The sequence below is a fragment of the Chlorocebus sabaeus genome, chromosome X (assembly GCF_047675955.1).
Source record: "Chlorocebus sabaeus isolate Y175 chromosome X, mChlSab1.0.hap1, whole genome shotgun sequence".
Lineage (NCBI taxonomy): Eukaryota > Metazoa > Chordata > Mammalia > Primates > Cercopithecidae > Chlorocebus > Chlorocebus sabaeus.
The window spans coordinates 48,791,696-48,811,745 of NC_132933.1; the positions used below are offsets into that span (position 1 = coordinate 48,791,696).

The window sequence follows — 20,050 nt, forward strand, 5'->3', positions numbered from 1 at the left end:
CCACTGTCTTGTTTCTCCACAAAATAGAGATGCCAAATACATGCCATTCATCTCAAGGGTTTAATGGATGCCTCTTAAAACCATGTGTTTCTTGTCTGTAACCATTTAGGGAGAGCACACTTACAATACAGCTCTCATAACTCACACCCACAGAGAGAGGCAGGGCCTGACTCTTCTTAGCCTGGGGGAAGGTCGTCGAATGTCAAAGCATTTCTTTTAGAAAATAGTCCTGGTGCGAGCCTCACAAAATGTCATGCTTCTCTATGACAGTCTCAAATAAATATATGGAAGCAAAAACAGGAAAAGAATAGGAATATGAACGGAAGTTTAAAACTGCATATTCAGTGTCCCTCTCATAGACTAGGAATGTCATGCATATTCTAAGAAATCTCTGGGTGCTAGCTTTCTCCAGGGACCAAACTACAATAGGCATTAAGGCCGTGCTTTTGCAGAGCACATATTTCGTTTAGGGCAAATTACACCTGTAGAAGTCAGTAAAGCCACAAGGGATGAACTTTAGACTGATGTGCCTACATGAGTTGGGTTACGATAGAAATTCACCTAGCAGAAATAACAGACATTCAAAGCATGTCTCCACTCTGGCAGATAAAATATCTTTTCATTCCAAAACAACAGAGTAGAAAGGAGCTCATTCACTGCAGTTCTTGGCTGTTCTTATGGATGGGATAAATCCCAACATCAAAATTAATAGAAGGCTCAATTATTCTTCCTTCTCTCTCATCCTTTAACCTTATGAACAGTAACAAATCCAACATGATACCAAGCTTGGTGACTTCTGTATTTGGATGATGCTACAGAGCTGGATGAAATCCCCACATGGAATTGTTTTCAGACTTTCCAGCTTTCATTAAATAATTAGCTTAATTATCTACACCTTTTCACTTAAAGAGAACCAGTGTCATAAAGAACTTTAATATTTCAAACATATCAGATGTTGATGTTGTAAAACAACCAAAATAATAATGAACTTAGTTGTTAACTCACATTCTCTTCTCTGCCATTCTTTGTTGCCGAACTTAATGGAATAGGCAGAGATTTTCACGTATGGATTGCTTTGCTGCTGATATCTCTCTCTCTCTCTCTCTCTCTATCTCTACCTCTCAGACACACACACACTTCTAAGGTTATTTGAATCCAAAGAACATACTCATAGTGGCCAACCTGGGGATTTTAGTAAACAATGAAATGTTTTTCATTTGGATGTAGATTGGCAAAATTGGCACAGTGACATTGGTGGACAATTTGTCAGTATCAATTAAAAATTTAAATAAAAACTTTATCCAACATTTCCACTTCCAGGAATCTAGCCTACAAAAATGTTTGCTCTTCTAGTGTACTAAGATCTGTGTAATAGGGTGCTCCTCACAGCATTGTTTTGCAATAGCAAAACCTAGGGATAAAACTCTAATTTCCATAAATAGAGCACTGGTTTAATTTTATCATAAGTCCACACAATGGAATATTTCACAGTATTTAAAAATATGATTTAGATATATAGTGTCAAGAATTAGAAGTTATAGATATATCATGTGAAGTAACGTCAGGTTGGAGAATAGTATGTACAGTATGATTTCAAGTTTGAAAAATGCATATAATTTAGGATACATAAATCAGCTATATACATAAATATACAAAGAAACTATCTTGAAGACTCTATAAAAAAATTAATTATGAGTTAACTCCAGGGATATTAACAAGAGAGTTTTCTACTTCAATATTATTTTAACTTTCATTAAACATGATACACAATTTGTAATAAGAAAAAATATTAACAGAATCCAAAACTCATTGACTCCCAAGATACACTAGTGAAAAAAAATCAAGAACCAAAAAATTAAGTAATTATTTTTTGCTAGTATGAAACAAGTGGAACTAAAAATATACACATTTGTGCAAAAAAGCAAAAGAAAGGAAATATCAGAAACTAAAAGAATTAATTACAACTAGGACATGTGTGAGACCAGGTAGAAGGGATAGGTATGGGAGTGAGACTTCTTGGATTTATTATTTTTTCTATAATTTTGAATTTCCAATGATATAAACATTTTATGTATTCAAAAATAAAATTTAATCCAAAAGGATAAAAAAGCAAATTGTATAGAAACACAAATTAACTTACTTATATATTGAATGAATAACATGACCACAGAGAAAAAGAAATTAATTCAAGCAAGTTTTGAACATATCACTCTGACTGTACAACTTTAATGTGATGAATTCTAAAGACAAAAAGAATTATAAAATATCTTGTACTTTAGTAAGTTTGTTGTTTGTAGTGGTTTTGGTGTAGACACTCAAACTATTTTGTATCACTTATAAGACAAAACAAGTAAATATATTGATGTTGATGAGAATGAGGGTTCTCATTGTGGAAAAAGGAAATACAAATATGGAATGGAGAAAGGTAAGGAAGAGCTCTGTGATGCTGGATTTGAATTGGAAGTATCTCAATGAAATAACGATTTAAAAGAAAAAAGAAGTTTCTAAATATAATTTTCCACTAGAAAGAATCAGTACCAAGGTGACCCTAGCACAACTTCTTTATGACAGAAAGCACCCAAAGAATGATGGGGTATCAAAGGTAACTGGAAGTAACTGAAACTAGACTAACTCTCCCACAGTAAGCAACAACAAAAGTGGAAGAAATGGGTAAAGCAATAGTATTCAGGCAGTGTTAAGCTGTTATCTCAGAGAAAAGGAAGACTAACGGTGTGAGCCCCACAATCAACTCAGCTCTGACTGGGCACAATTCCCCAACTATGGCTTGGTGAGTTAGAGTCCTAACAGAGCCCAGTAGTATCACTGAGCTGGAGTCACAGAGATCAGAGTTCAAAGCATTTAAAATGGCTGGAACTTCCAGTAAAAGGAGAAAGCTTCCCAGAGGGGAGCCCATGAGATCTCTGTGGGGGTTCTCTATGCATCCCTAATTGAGAACTGGACTGAACATGCCCTTGAAAAGACTGCCAAAGGCTTATCACTGGGGAATGACCACTATAGAGTTGATAACGGAAGAAAATATTAAAGGATTAACAGTGCTAGGGAATATCTTGTTAACATCTGGGCATCCAGCTAAAACTCCAGAAACATCCTACCTTTAGAGAATGGAACATGCCAGAGAACAGGACCTACACTCCACCCTCCCTAACCCTAAAACCATTATTTGCTTAGCCATTCATTGATCCCAATGATATTAAGTACTTTAAACAAGGGAGTTTTGATTTATTTTCACTCCCCATCAGCCCTACCTCAGGACTAGTGGAATGTTGCACATACAGTAACAGTTCAATAAGTGTGCATTTGGCCATATAAAATTCAATGATAAGAACCCCAAAATTATTTCCCCTTCAACTTATTCAATAAGTGTGTTTCACTCAGCTCAATTCTGGCCACAGGTTCTTTCTGACCGATATCTCTCATCCCTGCCTATTATCTAGTTGCTCTAAACTTTGTCTTATACTCCAAACATTGTCCTATGTCACTTCCAATGATCTAACCAATTCTTCAAGTACCACTTTCCCTTCCTTCAAAGATCCAGTTTCCTCCAGGGAAGTCACCCTAATTAAAGAGATAAAAGTACCAAGTCTCAGATTGTCCCTTTCAATTAAAGAACAAATCATAGGGATGTATTTTCTTCCTTGATCTTAGCTCATTAGAATACATTTAGGAGATGAGATCTCAATATCACATTGTTGATTTTCTAACTTCTAGTGTTCTTACACTCTACAGCTAAAAGCATAGTGTGAATATCCACAGAGCAACAGTACTTCTAACCAGGATTTTTAAATAAAACATTTTATTGCTTCCTCTGAGGGTTCAAAGCATGGTTAATTTTATTTTTAATTCTATAACAATAAATTTCACAAAAGAAGTTCTTTTCTTTATACTTGGAAGTGGTATAAGAGTCCCTTTCTAGCTTTTGCCAGAAATGTAAGCTCACATAACCTCTACTTTTGCCTTTATGGTCTTCCTCAGCTATCTAACTGGAAATTCTAAAACAAATGCATTTTAGTGAAAACAAGCTGTTATTTCCTCATCAACAATCAGAAAATATCATAATTTTATAAACCAAAGCCCCAAATAAAGCCATTCTCTCATTATGTGGAACTGAGTGGTTCTGTTCAAGTCCATCCAAAATACATCTTTAAATACCCACTGTGTGCCAGCAAGTCTTCACATTTCCCTTACCACTGGAGACTACATTTTCTAGCTGATTGAGATATGCAGGTAGCTCTGCAATTTTCCTCCCAACACTGAGAAGTTGTTGTGCTAGGTCATCCTCCAGATGAACTGACTGCAAGATGACCCAATTTGGGTTGAAAATTGACATATCCGTTCATCAGACTGATGCTTTCTCTGATACAGAGGTCCATGCTGGAAGAACTGAATGCCAACAATTGCATAACATGGTTCACATTTTCATGCAGGAGTAGCAGCAGCAAAAGCCAAAAGAAAGTTAAGGGGATGATTTAATGTCCCAAATAATAAAGTCCGTGCATATTCTGGGGACACGTTTTTCAGGTTAAAAAATAGCTAAATAGGAGGTCTTGAGTGACTTCTTGAGGAAGAGTAATTTCTCCCACCCACCCTATTAAAAATTAGTTTTAGGTACCTGTGTCCACTACAGGGAAAAGAAATGGCCATTTCTGCCATTGACTATCAAGATATTAGCCAATTTCCTGCCATAAAGAAATGACACCTTTAAGTAAACTTGTTTTTGATTGAGTAGGCTTTCCAAATGTCTTTTATCTATCCAGTCCTAAATTTATAAAAAGTGAATACTGAAGGAGTGTTATGTGAAGAAGACAAAAAACTTACACTTGAATAATCAGCTATAGTCCTTAAAATTAAATGCTGTACATCTTAATATGTTCTAAAGCAATCAGACCCTAGATGCCATCTCAGAGCCATCTTTGCTGTTTCCCAAGCCAGGGTTGATGGTTGAACTTGCCCAGTGTGAATGGGCATTACATGAAAACATAGCCTGTGCTATCACCTCTAAAAAATGTACACCACCAAAAAGCAGGTTTGCTTCAATATGTGCCCAGAGGAGATTAAGACAAAAAACCAACCCCCAAAAACCAAAAACCTAACTCACATCTGCTACTAAGTTCTTTTCCATGTTTGGCAAGTGCAGAAGAAAAATCTTCCACCCTTGGTCCTTTCTCTGTCTTGTGCCATTAGCAACAGCAGTTGTAGGGATCTCAGTAAAAGGGATTTGTGTCTACAATGAACTGCGTAGAAATCATTATAATTAGCTTCACATCTGGCACTAAACAGTCATAAATGTTAATGAATAAAGGGTGCAATCATTTTTCATTTCTTGACTTGAGGGAAGGGAAGAGGGGAAAAAAATAAAAGTTATGAGTTTTGGTGATCCATTAGTGATTCCATGAAGAACATCCATGCGAGCTTAAACCTGGATCTCTTTGATTAGCAATGAGCAAACGACTTCACAAGCTACAGGAAGCAAAAATTTGTACTACAGATTTGCCAAAGCATTTTTAATGTTCTTCAAAAGATAAGGTAACTCAAATAGGACTATAATAATGAAAGTGCAAATAATTACATTTTCTACATAAAATAATAATATTAACAGAGGTATAGGGCTGGAGAAGAGGTTATGATGGGGGTGACTAAACAGAAGGGTAGAGTTGAAAAGAACTGCTCCAAAGTATCCTCGTTTTCATCAGCAACTTAGGATGTCTTTTATTCATCCCATGCCCTATCTTTGTTGCATTATGAAACAATAAGCAAACATACAAACAAAACACACACACAGAGACAAGCACAAACTAACACCAACCTATTAGTCTTTTCTGCCTACTCCATATACACCATAAACAGAAGCAGTAAGGCATAAAATAAAAGAACCAGCTGTGCATTCAAATGATTCCAACTGCAGAGACCTGTAAGAAGTTTTGTTCCGATATTACAATTGCTATTGTCCTGGCAGGGATGGAGTGGGTGTGCAGCATAAAGGGATGGGGAAGCAGAGACTAAAACCATTCTAACACTTTGACTCTAAGTGAAATATCTTTTTGGGTAATGTTTCTTCAATGAAGCTGACTGCAGGTATGATACCATTTGTCCATACTAAGAAGACAAAGCTAAGAACCCCTAGTAAGCCACAAATAGCCTCACACTTAACAAGCAAAAATAAAGAGGCAAAGCATTAAAAAGTTGATCTTTTAATGACATCTGTGCATCAATGATAACCTTCCATATGTATGGGTGTGTATATATATATTAAGACAGGGTCTGGTTCTGTCGCCCAGGCTGGAGTGCAGCGGCATGATCTCAGCTCACTGCAACCTCTGCTTCACAGGCTGAAGCCATCCTCTCACCTCAGCCTCCTGATTAGCTAGGACTACAGGTGTGCACCACAATGCCTGGTTAATTTTTACATTTTTGTAGAAATAGGGTTTTACCATGTTTCCCAGGCTGGTCTCAAACTCCTGAGCACAAGCAATCCACCCACCTTGGCCTCCCAAATGCTGGGATTACAAGTGTGAGCCACCTGTAATAGCCCAGCTATGTGTGTGTGTGTGTGTGTGTGTGTGTGTGTGTGTGTGTGTGTGTGTATACACACTTTAACAGCCTCTCTTCTCTTGTATAATAAGCAAACCAAGATATAAGACAGAATATATTGACAGCAACTTATTTTTTTTTTCAGTTTGGATTTTACTTCAATTAAGCTACCATAGTACAGATGACTTTTTAAACCTTTGTTTCTTTTTTTCCTTTCGGATCTGCTCCAGACATTATGACATGACCAAGTGAGGAAAATGCAATCTGGTTCAACAGGTTATGTTTGCTACTAAGAAATCTCTCCAAGCATTTTATTTCAGCAACCATCAATTTAAACCAAGATTGAAAGTAAAAATGGCATTTCAAAGGTAAAGCAAGGAAAGGCAGCCATGAATGATTTGCTGAGTTGGAGAGATAATAGGTAAAATATTAAACATAAATTCAACTGAAAGAGGGTCACAACATACAAAAGTAATTTAAATATAGAATTGATTCTATAAGAGAAAAAGACAATATATTGCCCTATCTTTATCACTCCAGGATCCTTTGGACTTCAGCAGTGTTACTCTATTTTATAGTCTGTGATAAATCTCCCACTTCTGGAAAGATTTATTAATATGCTATCAATTGAAGACAACACTATTTGTTAGGTATTTCAATTAGTAAGTATTCTTACTTCAGGAAACAAGCATTAACCAAACTCCAAGCACCTCCCCCTAGTCTGCATTTATTGCTTTGAAAAGTAAGCATACATTTTATTGCCTAGATTTGATACTTAATGAGAAAGTAAAGCAAATACATTTAATTCTCAGAAATAACTGAATTAGAAGCCAGTAGAAAGCCTCAACATAATCTTTTGTTTCCATATAATAAGACATTCCTCAATGTCTTACTGGAATGACTACAGACAGAAAATCAATTCTTAAAATCTCATGCAAAGTTTGTAATTACAGCTAGAATGTATAATCAAAACTGAAAGACATATATATCCAAGTATTATTAAACAATGATTAAGCTTTGATTGGACTATCTACTGGTTACAGCTAATCTCTTAGTACAGTCATGGCTGCCTGCCAGACCAACAGGTTCTAGGAATAGATATTTCTTCTCAAGAAATTCCTCTTCGGGCAATTAGCTAATAATTCTGAACTTGGAGGGAACAGACCTTTGCCCGTTAGCAATTGGGTACAACTATAAGGAAATAAAACCCAGATATTTATCAGTCTTTAAATTGTAATGCTCCACACTCAATTAGGAGGCAAAGGATGTATATTTTTAAAGGTTTCTTATCTTCTCATTTGTAAACGTTTGCTCCCAGGTATTTATTCACTAGCAAATGTAACCAACTCTAAGTAGGCTCTTAACATTTCATTGTCCACTGAGAGTATATTGGTCATTGAAGTTTAACAAAATTCCACTGATTTCCTAACAATTTCTCAGTGGTAGGCTTCAACATCAATTTTATTTTGGCTACTTTCCAACATAACTGGAACACGAGTGCTTCTATTTAAAGATATTCATAGTTAAAGGCACGGGTGCCCTCTGGATGCTCACAAAACCACACATTTTTGACCAAATAGTGGCAAGTTGCCAGAAACTTACCAGAATTTCTCTTTGACACCATCTTCAGATTTGTGCTGACTACAGAACAGACCACAAGGGCCAAAAGAAATGGTGGCTTCATCCTTCACTTTTCTTGACAGCTGAAAATTCCAAAAAAAAGAATATGAAGTTTGAACCACAAATCTTGGCCTCAACAAAACAGCACTTATAATTTTACATTTTTCAAAACTCCATTATAGAAACAATGACAATCTGGTGACTTCTGGCTTTATTTTTTGCAAATAGAAGAAAACATGAACGTTCACAGTTAAACCATGTCAGCTTAAAACTTTTCAGCGGCTTCCCACTGGATTTAGAGTGAAATCTGAACTCCTTTCATTAGACTTTTTCTTTTTTTGTATTTTTTTATTATAAGTTCTAGGGTACACGTGCACAATGTGCAGGTTTGTTACATAGGTATACATGTGCCATGTTGGTTTGCTGCATCCATTAACTCATCATTTACTGAAGGTATTTCTCCTAAGGCTATTCTTCCCCCTGTCCCCCACCCCACGACAGGCCCTGGTATGTGATGTTCCCTGCCCTGTGTCCAAGTCTTCTCATTGTTCAATTCCCACCTATGAGTGAGAATATGCGGTGTTTGGTTTTCTGTCCTTGCGATAGTTTGCTCAGAATGTTGGTTTCTAGCTTCATCCAAGTTCCTGCAAAGGAAAAGAACTCATCCTTTTTTATGGCTGCATAGTATTCGATGGTGTATATGTGCCACATTTTCTTTGTCCAGTCTATCATTGGTGGACATTGGGGTTGGTTCCTAGTCTTTGTTATTGTGAATAGTGCCACAATAAACATATGTGTGCATGTGTCTTTATAGTAGCAAGATTTATAAACCTTTGGGTATATACCCAGTAATGGGATGGCTGGGTCAAATGGTATTTCTAGTTCTAGATCCTTGAGGAATCACCACACTGTCTTCCACAATGGTTGAACTAGTTTACACTCCCACCAAAGGATATTGGCCCTTTGTCAGATGGGTAGATTGCAAAAATTTTCTCCCATTCTGTAGGTTGCCTCTTCACTCTGATGGTAGTTTATTTTGCTATGCAGAAGCTCTTTAGTTTAATTAGATCCCATTTGTCTATTTTGGCTTTTGTTGCCATGGCTTTTGGTGTTTTAGTCATGAAGTCCTTGCCCATGCCTATGTCCTGAATGGTATTGCTTAGGTTTTCCTCTCAGCTTTTTATGGTTTTAGGTCGAATATTTAAGTCTTTAACTCATCTTGAATTAATTTTTGTATAAGGTGTAAGGAAGGGACCCAGTTTCAACTTTCCACATATGGCTAGTCATGTTTCCCAGCACCATTTATTCAATAGGGAATCCTTTCCCCATTTCTTGTTTTTGTCAGGTTTGTTCAAAGATCAGATGGTTGTAGATGTGTGGTGTTATTTCTGAGGCCTCTGTTCTGTTCCATTGGTCTATATCTCTGTTTTGGTACCAGTACCATGCTGTTTTTGTTACTATAACCTTGTAACATCATAATGACAGGATCAAATTCACACATAACAATATTAACCTTAAATGTAAATGGGCTAAATGTCCCAGTTAAAAGACACAGACTGGCAAATTGGATAAAGAGTCAAGACCAATCAGTGTGCTGTATTTAAGAGACCCATCTCACGTGCAGAGACACACATAGGCTCAAAATAAAGGGATGGAGGAAGATTTACCAAGCAAATGAAAAGCAAAAAAAAAAGCAGGGGTTGCAATCCTAGTCTCTGATAAAACAGATTTAAACCAACAAAGATCAAAAGAGACAAAGAAGGCCATTACATAATGGTAAAGGGATCAATTCAACAAGAAGAGTTAACTATCCTAAATATATATGCACCCAATACAGGAGCACCCAGATTCATAAAGCAAGTCCTTAGAGACCTAAAAAGGGACTTAGACTCCCACACAATAATAATGGGAGACTTTAACACCCCACTGTCAATATTAGACAGATCAATGAGACAGAAAATTAACAAGGATATTCAAGTTGAACTCAGCTCTGCATCAAGCGGACCGAATAGACATCTACTGAACTCTCCACCCCAAATCAACAGAATATACATTCTTCTCAGCACCACGTCACACTTATTACAAAACTGACCACATACTTGGAAGTAAAGCACTCCTCAGCAAATGTAAAAGCACAGAAATTATAACAAACTGTCTCTCAGACCACAGTGCAATCAAATTAGAACTCAGGATTAAGAAACTCAATCAAAACCGCTCAACTACATGGAAACTGAACAACCTGCTCCTGAATGACTACTGGGTACATAACGAAATGAAAGCAGAAATAAAGATGTTCTTTGAAAGCAATAAGAACAAAGACACAATGTACCAGAATCTCTGGGACACATTTAAAGTGGTGTGTAGAGGGAAATTTATAGCACTAAATGCCCACAAGAGAAAGCAGGAAAGATCTAAAATCGACACCCTACCATCACAATTAAAAGAACTAGAGAAGCAAGAACAAACAAATTCAAAAGCTAGCAGAAGGCAAGAAATAACTAAGAACAGAGCAGAACTCAAGGAGATAGAGATACGAAAATCCCTTTAAAAAATCAGTGAATCCAGGGGCTTTTTTCGAAAAGATCAACAAAATTGATAGACTGCTAGCAAGATTAATAAAGAAGAAAAGAGAGAAGAATTAAATAGACACAATAAAAAATGATAAAGGGGATATCACCACCGACCCCACAGAAATACAAACTACCATCAGAGAATATTATAAACACCTCTACACAAATCAACTAGAAAATCTAGAAAAAATGGATAAATTCCTGGACACATACACCCTCCAAAGACTAAACCAACAAGAAGTTCAATCTCTGAATAGACCAATAACAGGCTCTGAAATTGAGGCAATAATTAATATCCTACCAACCAAAAAAAGTCCAGGACCAGATGGATTCACAGTCGAATTCTACCAGAGGTACGAAGAGGAGCTGGTACCATTCCTTCTGAAAGTATTCCAATCAATAGAAAAAGAGGGAATCCTCCCTAATTCATTTATGAGGCCAGCATCATCCTGATACCAAAGCGTGGCAGAGACACAACAAAAAAAAGAGAATTTTAGACCAATATCCTTGATGAACATCGGTGCAAAAATCCTCAATAAAATACTGGCAAACCGAATCCAGCAGCACATCAAAAAGTTTATCCACCATGATCAAGTGGGCTTCATCTCTGGGATGTAAGGCTGGTTCAACATATGCAAATCAATAAATGTAATCCATCACATAAACAGAACCAAAGACAAAAACTACATGATTATCTCAATAGATGCAGAAAACGTCTTCAACAAAATTCAACACCCCTTCATGCTAAAAACTCTCAATAAATTCGATATTGATGGAACGTATCTCAAAATAACAAGAACTATTTATGACAAACCCACAGCCAATATCATACTGAATGGGCAAAAACTGGAAGCATTCCCTTTTAAAACTGGCACAAGACAGGGATGCCCTCCCTCACTACTTCTTTTCAACTATATAGTGTTGGAAGTTCTGGCCAGGGCAATCAGGAAAGAGAAGGAAATAAAGGGTATTCAATTCGGAAAAGAGGAAGTCAAATTGTCCCTGTTTGCAGATGACATGATTGTACATTTAGAAAACCCCATCGTCTCAGCCCAAAATCTCCTTAAGCTGATAAGCAACTTCAGCAAAGTCTCAGGATATAAAATCAATGTGCAAAAATCACAAGCATTCCTATACACAAATAACAGACAAACGGAGAGTCAAATCATGATTGAACTCCCATTCAGAATTGCTACAAAGAGAATAAAATACCTAGAAATCCAACTGACAAGGGATTTGAGGGACCTCTTCAAGAACTACAAACCACTGCTCAACGAAATAAAAGAGGATACAAACAAATGGAAGGACATTCATGCTCATAGATAGGAAGAATCAATGCTGTGAAAATGGCCATACTGCCCAAGGTAATTTATAGATTCAATGCCATCCCCATCAAGCTACCAATGACTTTCTTCATAGAATTGGAAAAAACTACTTTAAAGGACATATTGAACCAAAAAACACCCCGCATTGCCAGTACAATCCTAAGTAAAATGAATTAAGCTGGAGACATCACGCTACCTAATTTCAAGTCATTAGACTTTCAATGTCCTGTAGATGGAGCCCCCAGGTCCCTCTTTGATCTTATTTCACAAAGCTCTCCTCCTTGCTGACTATGCTCCAGCCACGATGGTCGTTTTATCTGTTCCTGGGATGTGCCAAGGCATTTTTTTTTTCTCATAGCGTTTGCACTTTGTCTTCCTCCTGAGATACTGTCCACTCTTCATACAGTTTCTTAACATCCTACATGTCTCAGTCCCACAAAAAGGCCTTTCTCAACTACCCAATCTTAACTGTGTCAATCTCTAGCTCACCTCTTTGCTTGTTTTATTCATAAGACTGATCAGCACTTACAGTTGTTTATGTGATATGAAGAATTTTTACACAACTTTGAGTTCATTTTTAAATGAACAGTATTGAGTCTCAAGCAATTAGAATGAAACTCTTCCAAAATCAAAAATAACTGAAAAGGGTATGGAATTGAACCAAGCTGTTATTAAGTCTCCCCATCCCATAACAGGGAAAGGAGTTTGTAAAGTACCACCAGTAGGCATTGGCGGGGGGAATCATTTTTAAGTTTTTTGTCCCTATTGAGTTAAAAAAAAAAAATTCAGTAAATTGGTTACCTGTGTGGTGGCTCAACTAGGGTCCTTTAAAGTAATCAGAATATAAGCACCACTGAGGTACATTGGGCTCGTGATAAATTCAAGATACAAAAATGGCAATGGGAGGTATGAGGGTGAAACTACAGCTATCACTGAAATAAGGTGAGAATAGCCTCTGAATGACATTTAAAGGTCCAGTATTCTATATAAAGATTTTTTTTAATAATTAGTTTGTACCTAAAGGTATAGAGCCTTACCCAGAATATAAGAGTAACAGTGATATCAAGTGCTTGGTAGGATCCTCTTTTCCCAGAATTGGCCTCAAAGATCTACCTGATATCTTAAATTCAGAAAACTTCCAGTTTGATGTCTGAAGCCACCAGCACAATGAACCAATGCAGCTAGTTCCATATCACCTCACCTCAACTCCATCAATAAACAAAGGAACCTGGAAAGGAGGAGAAGGCTACCTTTTGACAAGGAAAACAGGCTTTTTCTTTCCCAGCTAACCATATATTTACCATTAGACATGCTGAACTTTACCTGCACCACTGGAGCTAGGATAAAGAACCCTGGGGAGAGGTGGCATGTTGGAGATTTCCAGAAGACAAGAGGACGGAGACTAATTCTCACCTACTCCCAACACACAGTCATATCTGGGTCCCAAGAGGTATGGAAAATGAATTTGACATATGCCCAAAGGTCCAAGTTGGACTAGATAACTATACAATTCTTGCCAGAGGCTTTGCAACATGGGGCAAGATTAATGCATGTGAAAAGAGATATGATGGCACCAGCTGAAGGTCTGACAGAAGATGTAATAATCTTGCAACGGATTTCCAATGTCCAGAGGAGATGCTTAGAGAAGCCTCCCATCAGCAGGCTGTTATAACTACCTGTTTATATAGTGCCCAAAGACAGCTAGAAGAGCAATTATGACTAACCAAGAAGAAGGCACACAGAGTCACAAGCATCTGTCTTTTTCCTCTCCCTCTTCCCCAGCAACTCTCCTCCCAAGGCAATACCAAAACAGGCACAGGGGAAAGGGAAGAAATAAGAAGAGATGTATGAAAGGCTACCATACACATCCCCAAACTCCTAGCCACTAGAGCCATATGTCCCATCTGTTTGAAGAAAAAGGAAGAGAAGTATTTGCATCAGATAGGGGCTTGGAGTACGCAAGCCAAAGCTTTAAAATCAGCATGAGACTCTCCTAATATCTGAAAGCAGCTAAAAAGTTATAGAATCAGATTGAAATGTTTATCATTGTCCTAATCTCCCAGTGGAAGAGGGTAAATACAACAGAACACAGTAAAAAGCAATTAGTGGAAAAACAATACCATTTCAATTTCATACTCCAATGAGTTGAAACACTTAATGAACCAGTTAAATTTATTAGCTTGGTTGTCTTTACCTACTCCTTGCCCACTAGAATGTAAACTTCATGAGGGCAGCCACTTAGTCACTAACTGTTTTATTCTCAGCACCTAGCATAGAGCCTGACACATAACTAATTAATAAATATTTTAATGAATAAAAGAACAAAATCTATGTAGATAACATCCTATAAAATGTTCAAATAATGCAAATGAGTGGAAACTTTTGGTGTTTTTTCAAGTTACTCATTTGTTTGAAATAGAATATCTCTTGTCTAACATGGGATTATCCAAATCTGAGAGGTACCATATTTCCTGCTGTCATAAACACTGTTGATGCCCTGTCCATGTCTTCTTTGGCCCATTCTAATAGTCATCTGCAGAAGTCTTTCTATGTTTCTCTGCCAGAGGGGCTTCTTTAACTGCAAAAGCAGCTTGACCAGTATAGGAGACGACTAGAAGTGCCAGGTTGTTAATATTCACTAAATGATTCTCAATCAATTGTGAAAGTTGGTGAATAAATACCCTAGCTCCCTCACCCTTTGGTATGTTCCAGTAGTATTGAGTGGCAACCTGCTTATTTGCTTTACCTCCTTTCCAGTCTGACTTTGCCACTTCTTTGCAGTACTTCCTGGGATCACCTCCCAAATAAACTACCTACATCCAAATCCTTAGAGTTCTGCTTTTTGGAGACCCCAAACCAAGACTGAAGAGACTATTAAGTACTCCACAGGATTCTTTGTTTTCCATAGACCTTATCTGTCAGATCTCCAGATGATTATGTAGGCTCTGGACTTTCAAAGGAAGGTTTATGATTCAAAATTTTCTTGAACCACGTGCCCATTCTAGCTCTGTCTTACCTCTCAATTTAGAACTTATATAAACCCAGTGACTTTGTTGAGAACATTGGCTCATCTCTGCTATAGCACTTCCTGCTACATGTATTCACTTAGTTACCAACTCAACCATACTGGTTAGATTTTAGGAATCTGCCAAGCTCTCCTTACCCTAAATCTATTTTATCCATGATTGTACCTTCATGATTTCTGTCTGAAAGCTGACAGTGTGTAGGGACCATAACTTGCTAAAATCGAATATCATTTTTAGAATTCTGATATTTTATAAATGGTGGCAAAAAAAAAAAAAAAAAGATGATTTGAGAAAGCCCTTAGAAACTCTGTTTGCCCAGTGGACATTATGTGATCATAATCACCAAAAACATGAACTATATTTTATAACTGATATTCAGAGATATTATATGTGGAAAATAACTGATGCAGACATATTTCTACTTCCCTATTTAATTCACCCCTCCCTATTCTTTGTGAAATAAAATAGTTAATGTTTGACTTTGACTAGGGAAATAATCATTGAAACTGTATAAGTTAATTACAGAATTATTTCATATGCTACTTTTCCTGTCAGTTAAAATCAGTCAGAATTAGAAAAACTGAGCATATAAAGTTTTTAAGTCCATATATTTACCAATCCCATTTCCACAGAAGAGTCAATTAATTTAACAAACTTTGCTGAACAATTATTATACTTTATGATAATAATTATAATTTATTGAGCACTTTGTGTGGGCCAGACATTGTGCTAAACTGTTATGTCTTTTTATCCTCTCAACATTCTTATGAGTTATTATTATCTCCATTTTACTTTTCAGGAAACTGACATTTGTGACTTACCCAAGGTCATGACATTAATAAATTATGAAAAAAGGATTTGAATGTAGGTCTGTGTGACTACAAACCCCAATCTCTTAACCACTACTGAATAATTTTTGCCCTAGAAGTTAGATGCTATGGAGTCATAAACCAAGTCTAAGATTATAAAATGTAGCTTCTTGTCTTCAAGGAACTATAACCTCACTGTGAAGATACATGCATAGCAGAGTACTTAGTCAAGTGCAAGACAATGAAGAGTAACCTATATTTGTTAAGTGCTAAGGGAATACCGAATAAAATAAGTGATTTTTTAGCATGTTCAGTAGGTGATTCAGATTTCCCGTTGAAAGGGAAAATCTGTCAAATTGCCTCAATTCAAATAGTCAAAGATAAAGGCCAGTGTAATCAATCTCCTAGCAGTGTTCACCTATAACATCAGTAGGCCTGAAATATCATCACTGATCAAGGAATGTCTTACAACAGTGACCACTGGGCTCCCAACATACGGTTCCCACACATCTGTTTAAATAGTAAAAGTTTCAGAAGCAGCTCGAGTTACTCCTGGAAACCTTACACTGAAATTTAGGTTTATTACATTATAACTTTTTCCTCTTGGTAATTTTACAACCAACTTGCTGCTGTGTGAAGAAAGTGTACAGGAGGAGCATGTATAATACCTACTATGATGGCAATTATACTGTTATTCAATTATTTCCAAATTACTTTTTTTTCCTAAAAATCTTCCCCCCTGCCATGGCTATAAATAAGCAATGGTTCTTATTCCTGAAGTTCATATTCCCCTGAGAGCTTTGTGTTTACTGATTCCCTGGGGTTAGTATATAAAAATCCCAGAAGGCCACGTGATGAATTCTAAAGAATGAAGATTCTAAGACAATGGCTAATGAAAGCATTAGTATTCCTCTCATTGGAGTATCAAATCCTGATATGAGTAATGCCATATTCAAGAGAGAGTTTTAAAAATGTAATTGAACTAAATCTTTTGACAGATAATTGTAATGATGATGTTATGCTTCAATGACTTTCAAATACAGTTTGCAAATTACCTTTTTTACTTTATTCCCTTCCTCCCTTAAAGTACCAGATATGTCAGGTTTCTGGTTCATGCTAATTTTTAACAGTACCTATATGGCAAACTCTTGACTCTAGAAACCAACACACATTTAACTTATGGATATATTTGGACACAGTTAATAGACCCAATCTAAAATATCAGCTAGTTTCAAATGGCACACAATTATAATCATTTCTTGTTACATTTTTGCAATCAGAGAAAATTTTGGTATCTTCACAAAGTTTTCATATATGTGTGTGTATATATATGTATAAAATCATACACATATATACATATACACAGAGAAAGGCAGTTCTTTAGTCAACACACATTTATCTCTATCTCTTACATTTTATAATTCTATAGTAATTTGCAATGAAGTCTGGTATCCACATAGAGATGGCCCTGAGGTCCTATTGGCTCTTCAATCAGAAAACAGAGATTCAATAATGTTAACTAGATTCTATCTACTACAGAGAGAAAGTTGGCTCTCAAACTCAAATTTGGAAAGGACCTCAATAGTTACCTAGTCCAACTTTCAACCAATCAAGAAATTCTTTTTACAGCATTCCTATATCTAGCCTATTCTCAAGCACTTCTGTCATTTGAAAATAACTGCATAAAGTGGCAGCCAAGTCTGTTGTTAGCCCTAACAGTTAGAATCAGAGGTAGAAATAAAGAGATACAGACACTGAAACCAACATAGCCAAAGGCACACAAGTAAGAAAACAGGGATAGCAAAAGATAGAGTCAGATGGATAGGACACAGAAAGGTGAGTGGAAAAATTGTAGAGGAGAAAGAGAAAAAACGTGAAGAAGCAGAGAGAGAAAAAATTAGAAGTGGAGACACAAAAAGTTGACATAGCAAATGAGAGGAATAGATAAGAGGAATAGTGAGTGATGAACCATTGAGAGACAGCAGAAGGAGAAACAAGTATAAGGGAGAAACAGGTATACAAGGAGAAGCAAGTGTAAAGGAAAAAACCGGCATAAGTAACTATAGGGTTTCTTTCTGATTTCTGTAGTGATCACAGTCCCCAGTTTTGGGCTCAGGACATAGTCCACAAAAATGAAAATTTCATTTCACAGCCTCCCTTGTAGCTGGATATGGAAAGGTATTGAGTTCTGATCATTAAGATATAATCTTGAGTTCTGACCATAAAATCAAAAGTGTTATGTGTGACAGGGACTAGTCTTTTTCAGGGTTTCTCCAGCCAGGAAACCTAGAAGTAGTAGGTATAAGGTGTTACAAGCAGTTTAGACAAAAAGTCTTCAATCATACTCATTGATTAATGAGTCTTACTCATTTTTTGATGTGGTGTATAAATTCCTCATCATCTAACATTTTCTTCCATCAATAAAAGTATTTGTCAGTAGTCTTCTCAAAATTCATTCATATTCTGTTTATGACATTATAAATTAGGACAGCATTTTACAAGGCAATTTGATAGTATCTGGCAAAAATTAAAGTGCTCAAGAATTGCTTTTGTATGAATCTATACTACCGCAATACAAATGATTATGCATAAAAATATATGCACATACAAGGATGGTCAATGCAGTGTGCATTGTGATGGTGAAAATCTGATAACAGACTACATACCTTTTCATGGGTAGGGGTGATACATTCATACTATGGAATACTATACAACCATTAAAGAGACTGAGATAGAGAGGTATGGATAGACATGGGTAGATCTACAAGATATATGAAAAATAGATATGATTCCACATATAATGGAAAAATCTATGTATATATGCATGCTTAAGAATGTGTGTGTATATGTATGGAAATCAGTAGGAAAAGGTTTGGAAGTATGTGTGGCTAGGGAATTCATGTGGAGGTCAGAGTGGAAGCAGGTGTGAGAGGGTCCAGCAGAAGAAAACATGGCTGTCAAAGTGTTTGAGTCCATCGGCGAGTTTGGCCTGGCCTTAGTTGTTGTAGGAGGCATGCTGAACTCTGCCTTACATAATGTGGATACTGGTCACACAGCTGTCATCTTTGACCGATTCTGTGGAGTACAGGACATTGTGGTAGGGGAAGGGACTCACTTTCTTATCCCATGGGTACAGAAACCAATTACCTTTGACTGCTGTTCTAGACCACCTAACGTGCCAGTCATCACTGGTAGCAAAGACTTACAGAATGGCAACATCACACTGCGCATCCTCTTCCGGCCTGTCGCTAGCCAGCTTCCTTGCATCTTCACCAGCATCAGAGAGGGCTATGATGAACGTGTGCTGCCATCCATCGTTACCAAGATCTTCAAGTCAGTATTGTCTGGCTTTGATGCTGGAGAACTAATCACCCACAGAGAGCTGCTCTCCAGGCAGGTGAGTGACAAGTTTACGGGGCCAGCAGCCACCTTTGGGCTCATCCTGGACGATGTGTCCTTGACACATCCAACCTTCCGGAAGGAGTTCACAGAAGCGGTGGAAGTCAAAGAAGGGGCTCCGCAGGAAGCAGAGAGGGCCAGATTTGTGGTGGAAAAGGCTGAGCAGCAGAAAATGGCAACCATCATCTCTGCTGAGGGTGACTCCATGGCAGCCGAGCTGATCCCCAACTCACTGGCCACCGCAGGGGACTGCCTGATCGAGCTGAGCAAGCTGGAAGCTGCGGAGGACATCGCATACCAGCTCTCATGCTCTGGGAACATCACCTACCTGCTTCCTCCAGCTGCCCCAGTGAGGGCCCACCCTGCCTGTACCTCTGTGGGGAATAGGCCACAGCCTTGATGATTCTTAACACCACCTTCCTTCTGCCCCTATCCCAGAAATCACTGTGAAATTTCATCATTGGCTTAAAGCGAAGGAAATAAAGGTAAAATCACTTTACATCTCTTAAAAAAAAAGTTTGGAATTTTTGACACTACTGTAATCCTTAGGAAGGGAGTGGATAAAGTCTGAGGTTGAAGGGTAATTTTCACTTTTTACTCAGTATAGTAATGGTAATCATTAACTCTGTTTTCAAAATACTTAGACTTCTTTGCCTTCAGTCACATGATATGACTGCATTTCCTGGCCCCATTGTGATTGATAGAGTCATGTGTATGGTTCTGGCCAATTATTTGTGACCAGAAGTCATTGC

The 20,050-nt window shown here is 37.3% G+C and overlaps 2 protein-coding genes across 2 annotated transcripts in view; one reads left to right on the forward strand and one right to left on the reverse strand.

Moving 5' to 3' along the window:
• The window catches only part of IL1RAPL2 (interleukin 1 receptor accessory protein like 2), a 1,280,701-nt gene that overhangs the window by 1,182,929 nt on the left and 77,722 nt on the right, over positions 1-20,050 (reverse strand). Inside the window, exon 2 of the mRNA XM_073013177.1 lies at positions 8,152-8,252. Within this exon, the coding sequence (XP_072869278.1) occupies positions 8,152-8,233 (82 nt within the window). The 5' untranslated portion in view covers positions 8,234-8,252. The remainder of the gene's footprint in view (positions 1-8,151; positions 8,253-20,050) is intronic.
• Positions 18,797-19,748, forward strand: LOC103232438 (prohibitin 1-like). Its single transcript, XM_007992452.3, has 2 exons — positions 18,797-19,395; positions 19,686-19,748. The coding sequence occupies exons 1-2, from the start codon at positions 18,850-18,852 to the stop codon at positions 19,746-19,748; spliced, it is 609 nt and encodes a 202-aa protein (XP_007990643.3). The 5' UTR covers positions 18,797-18,849.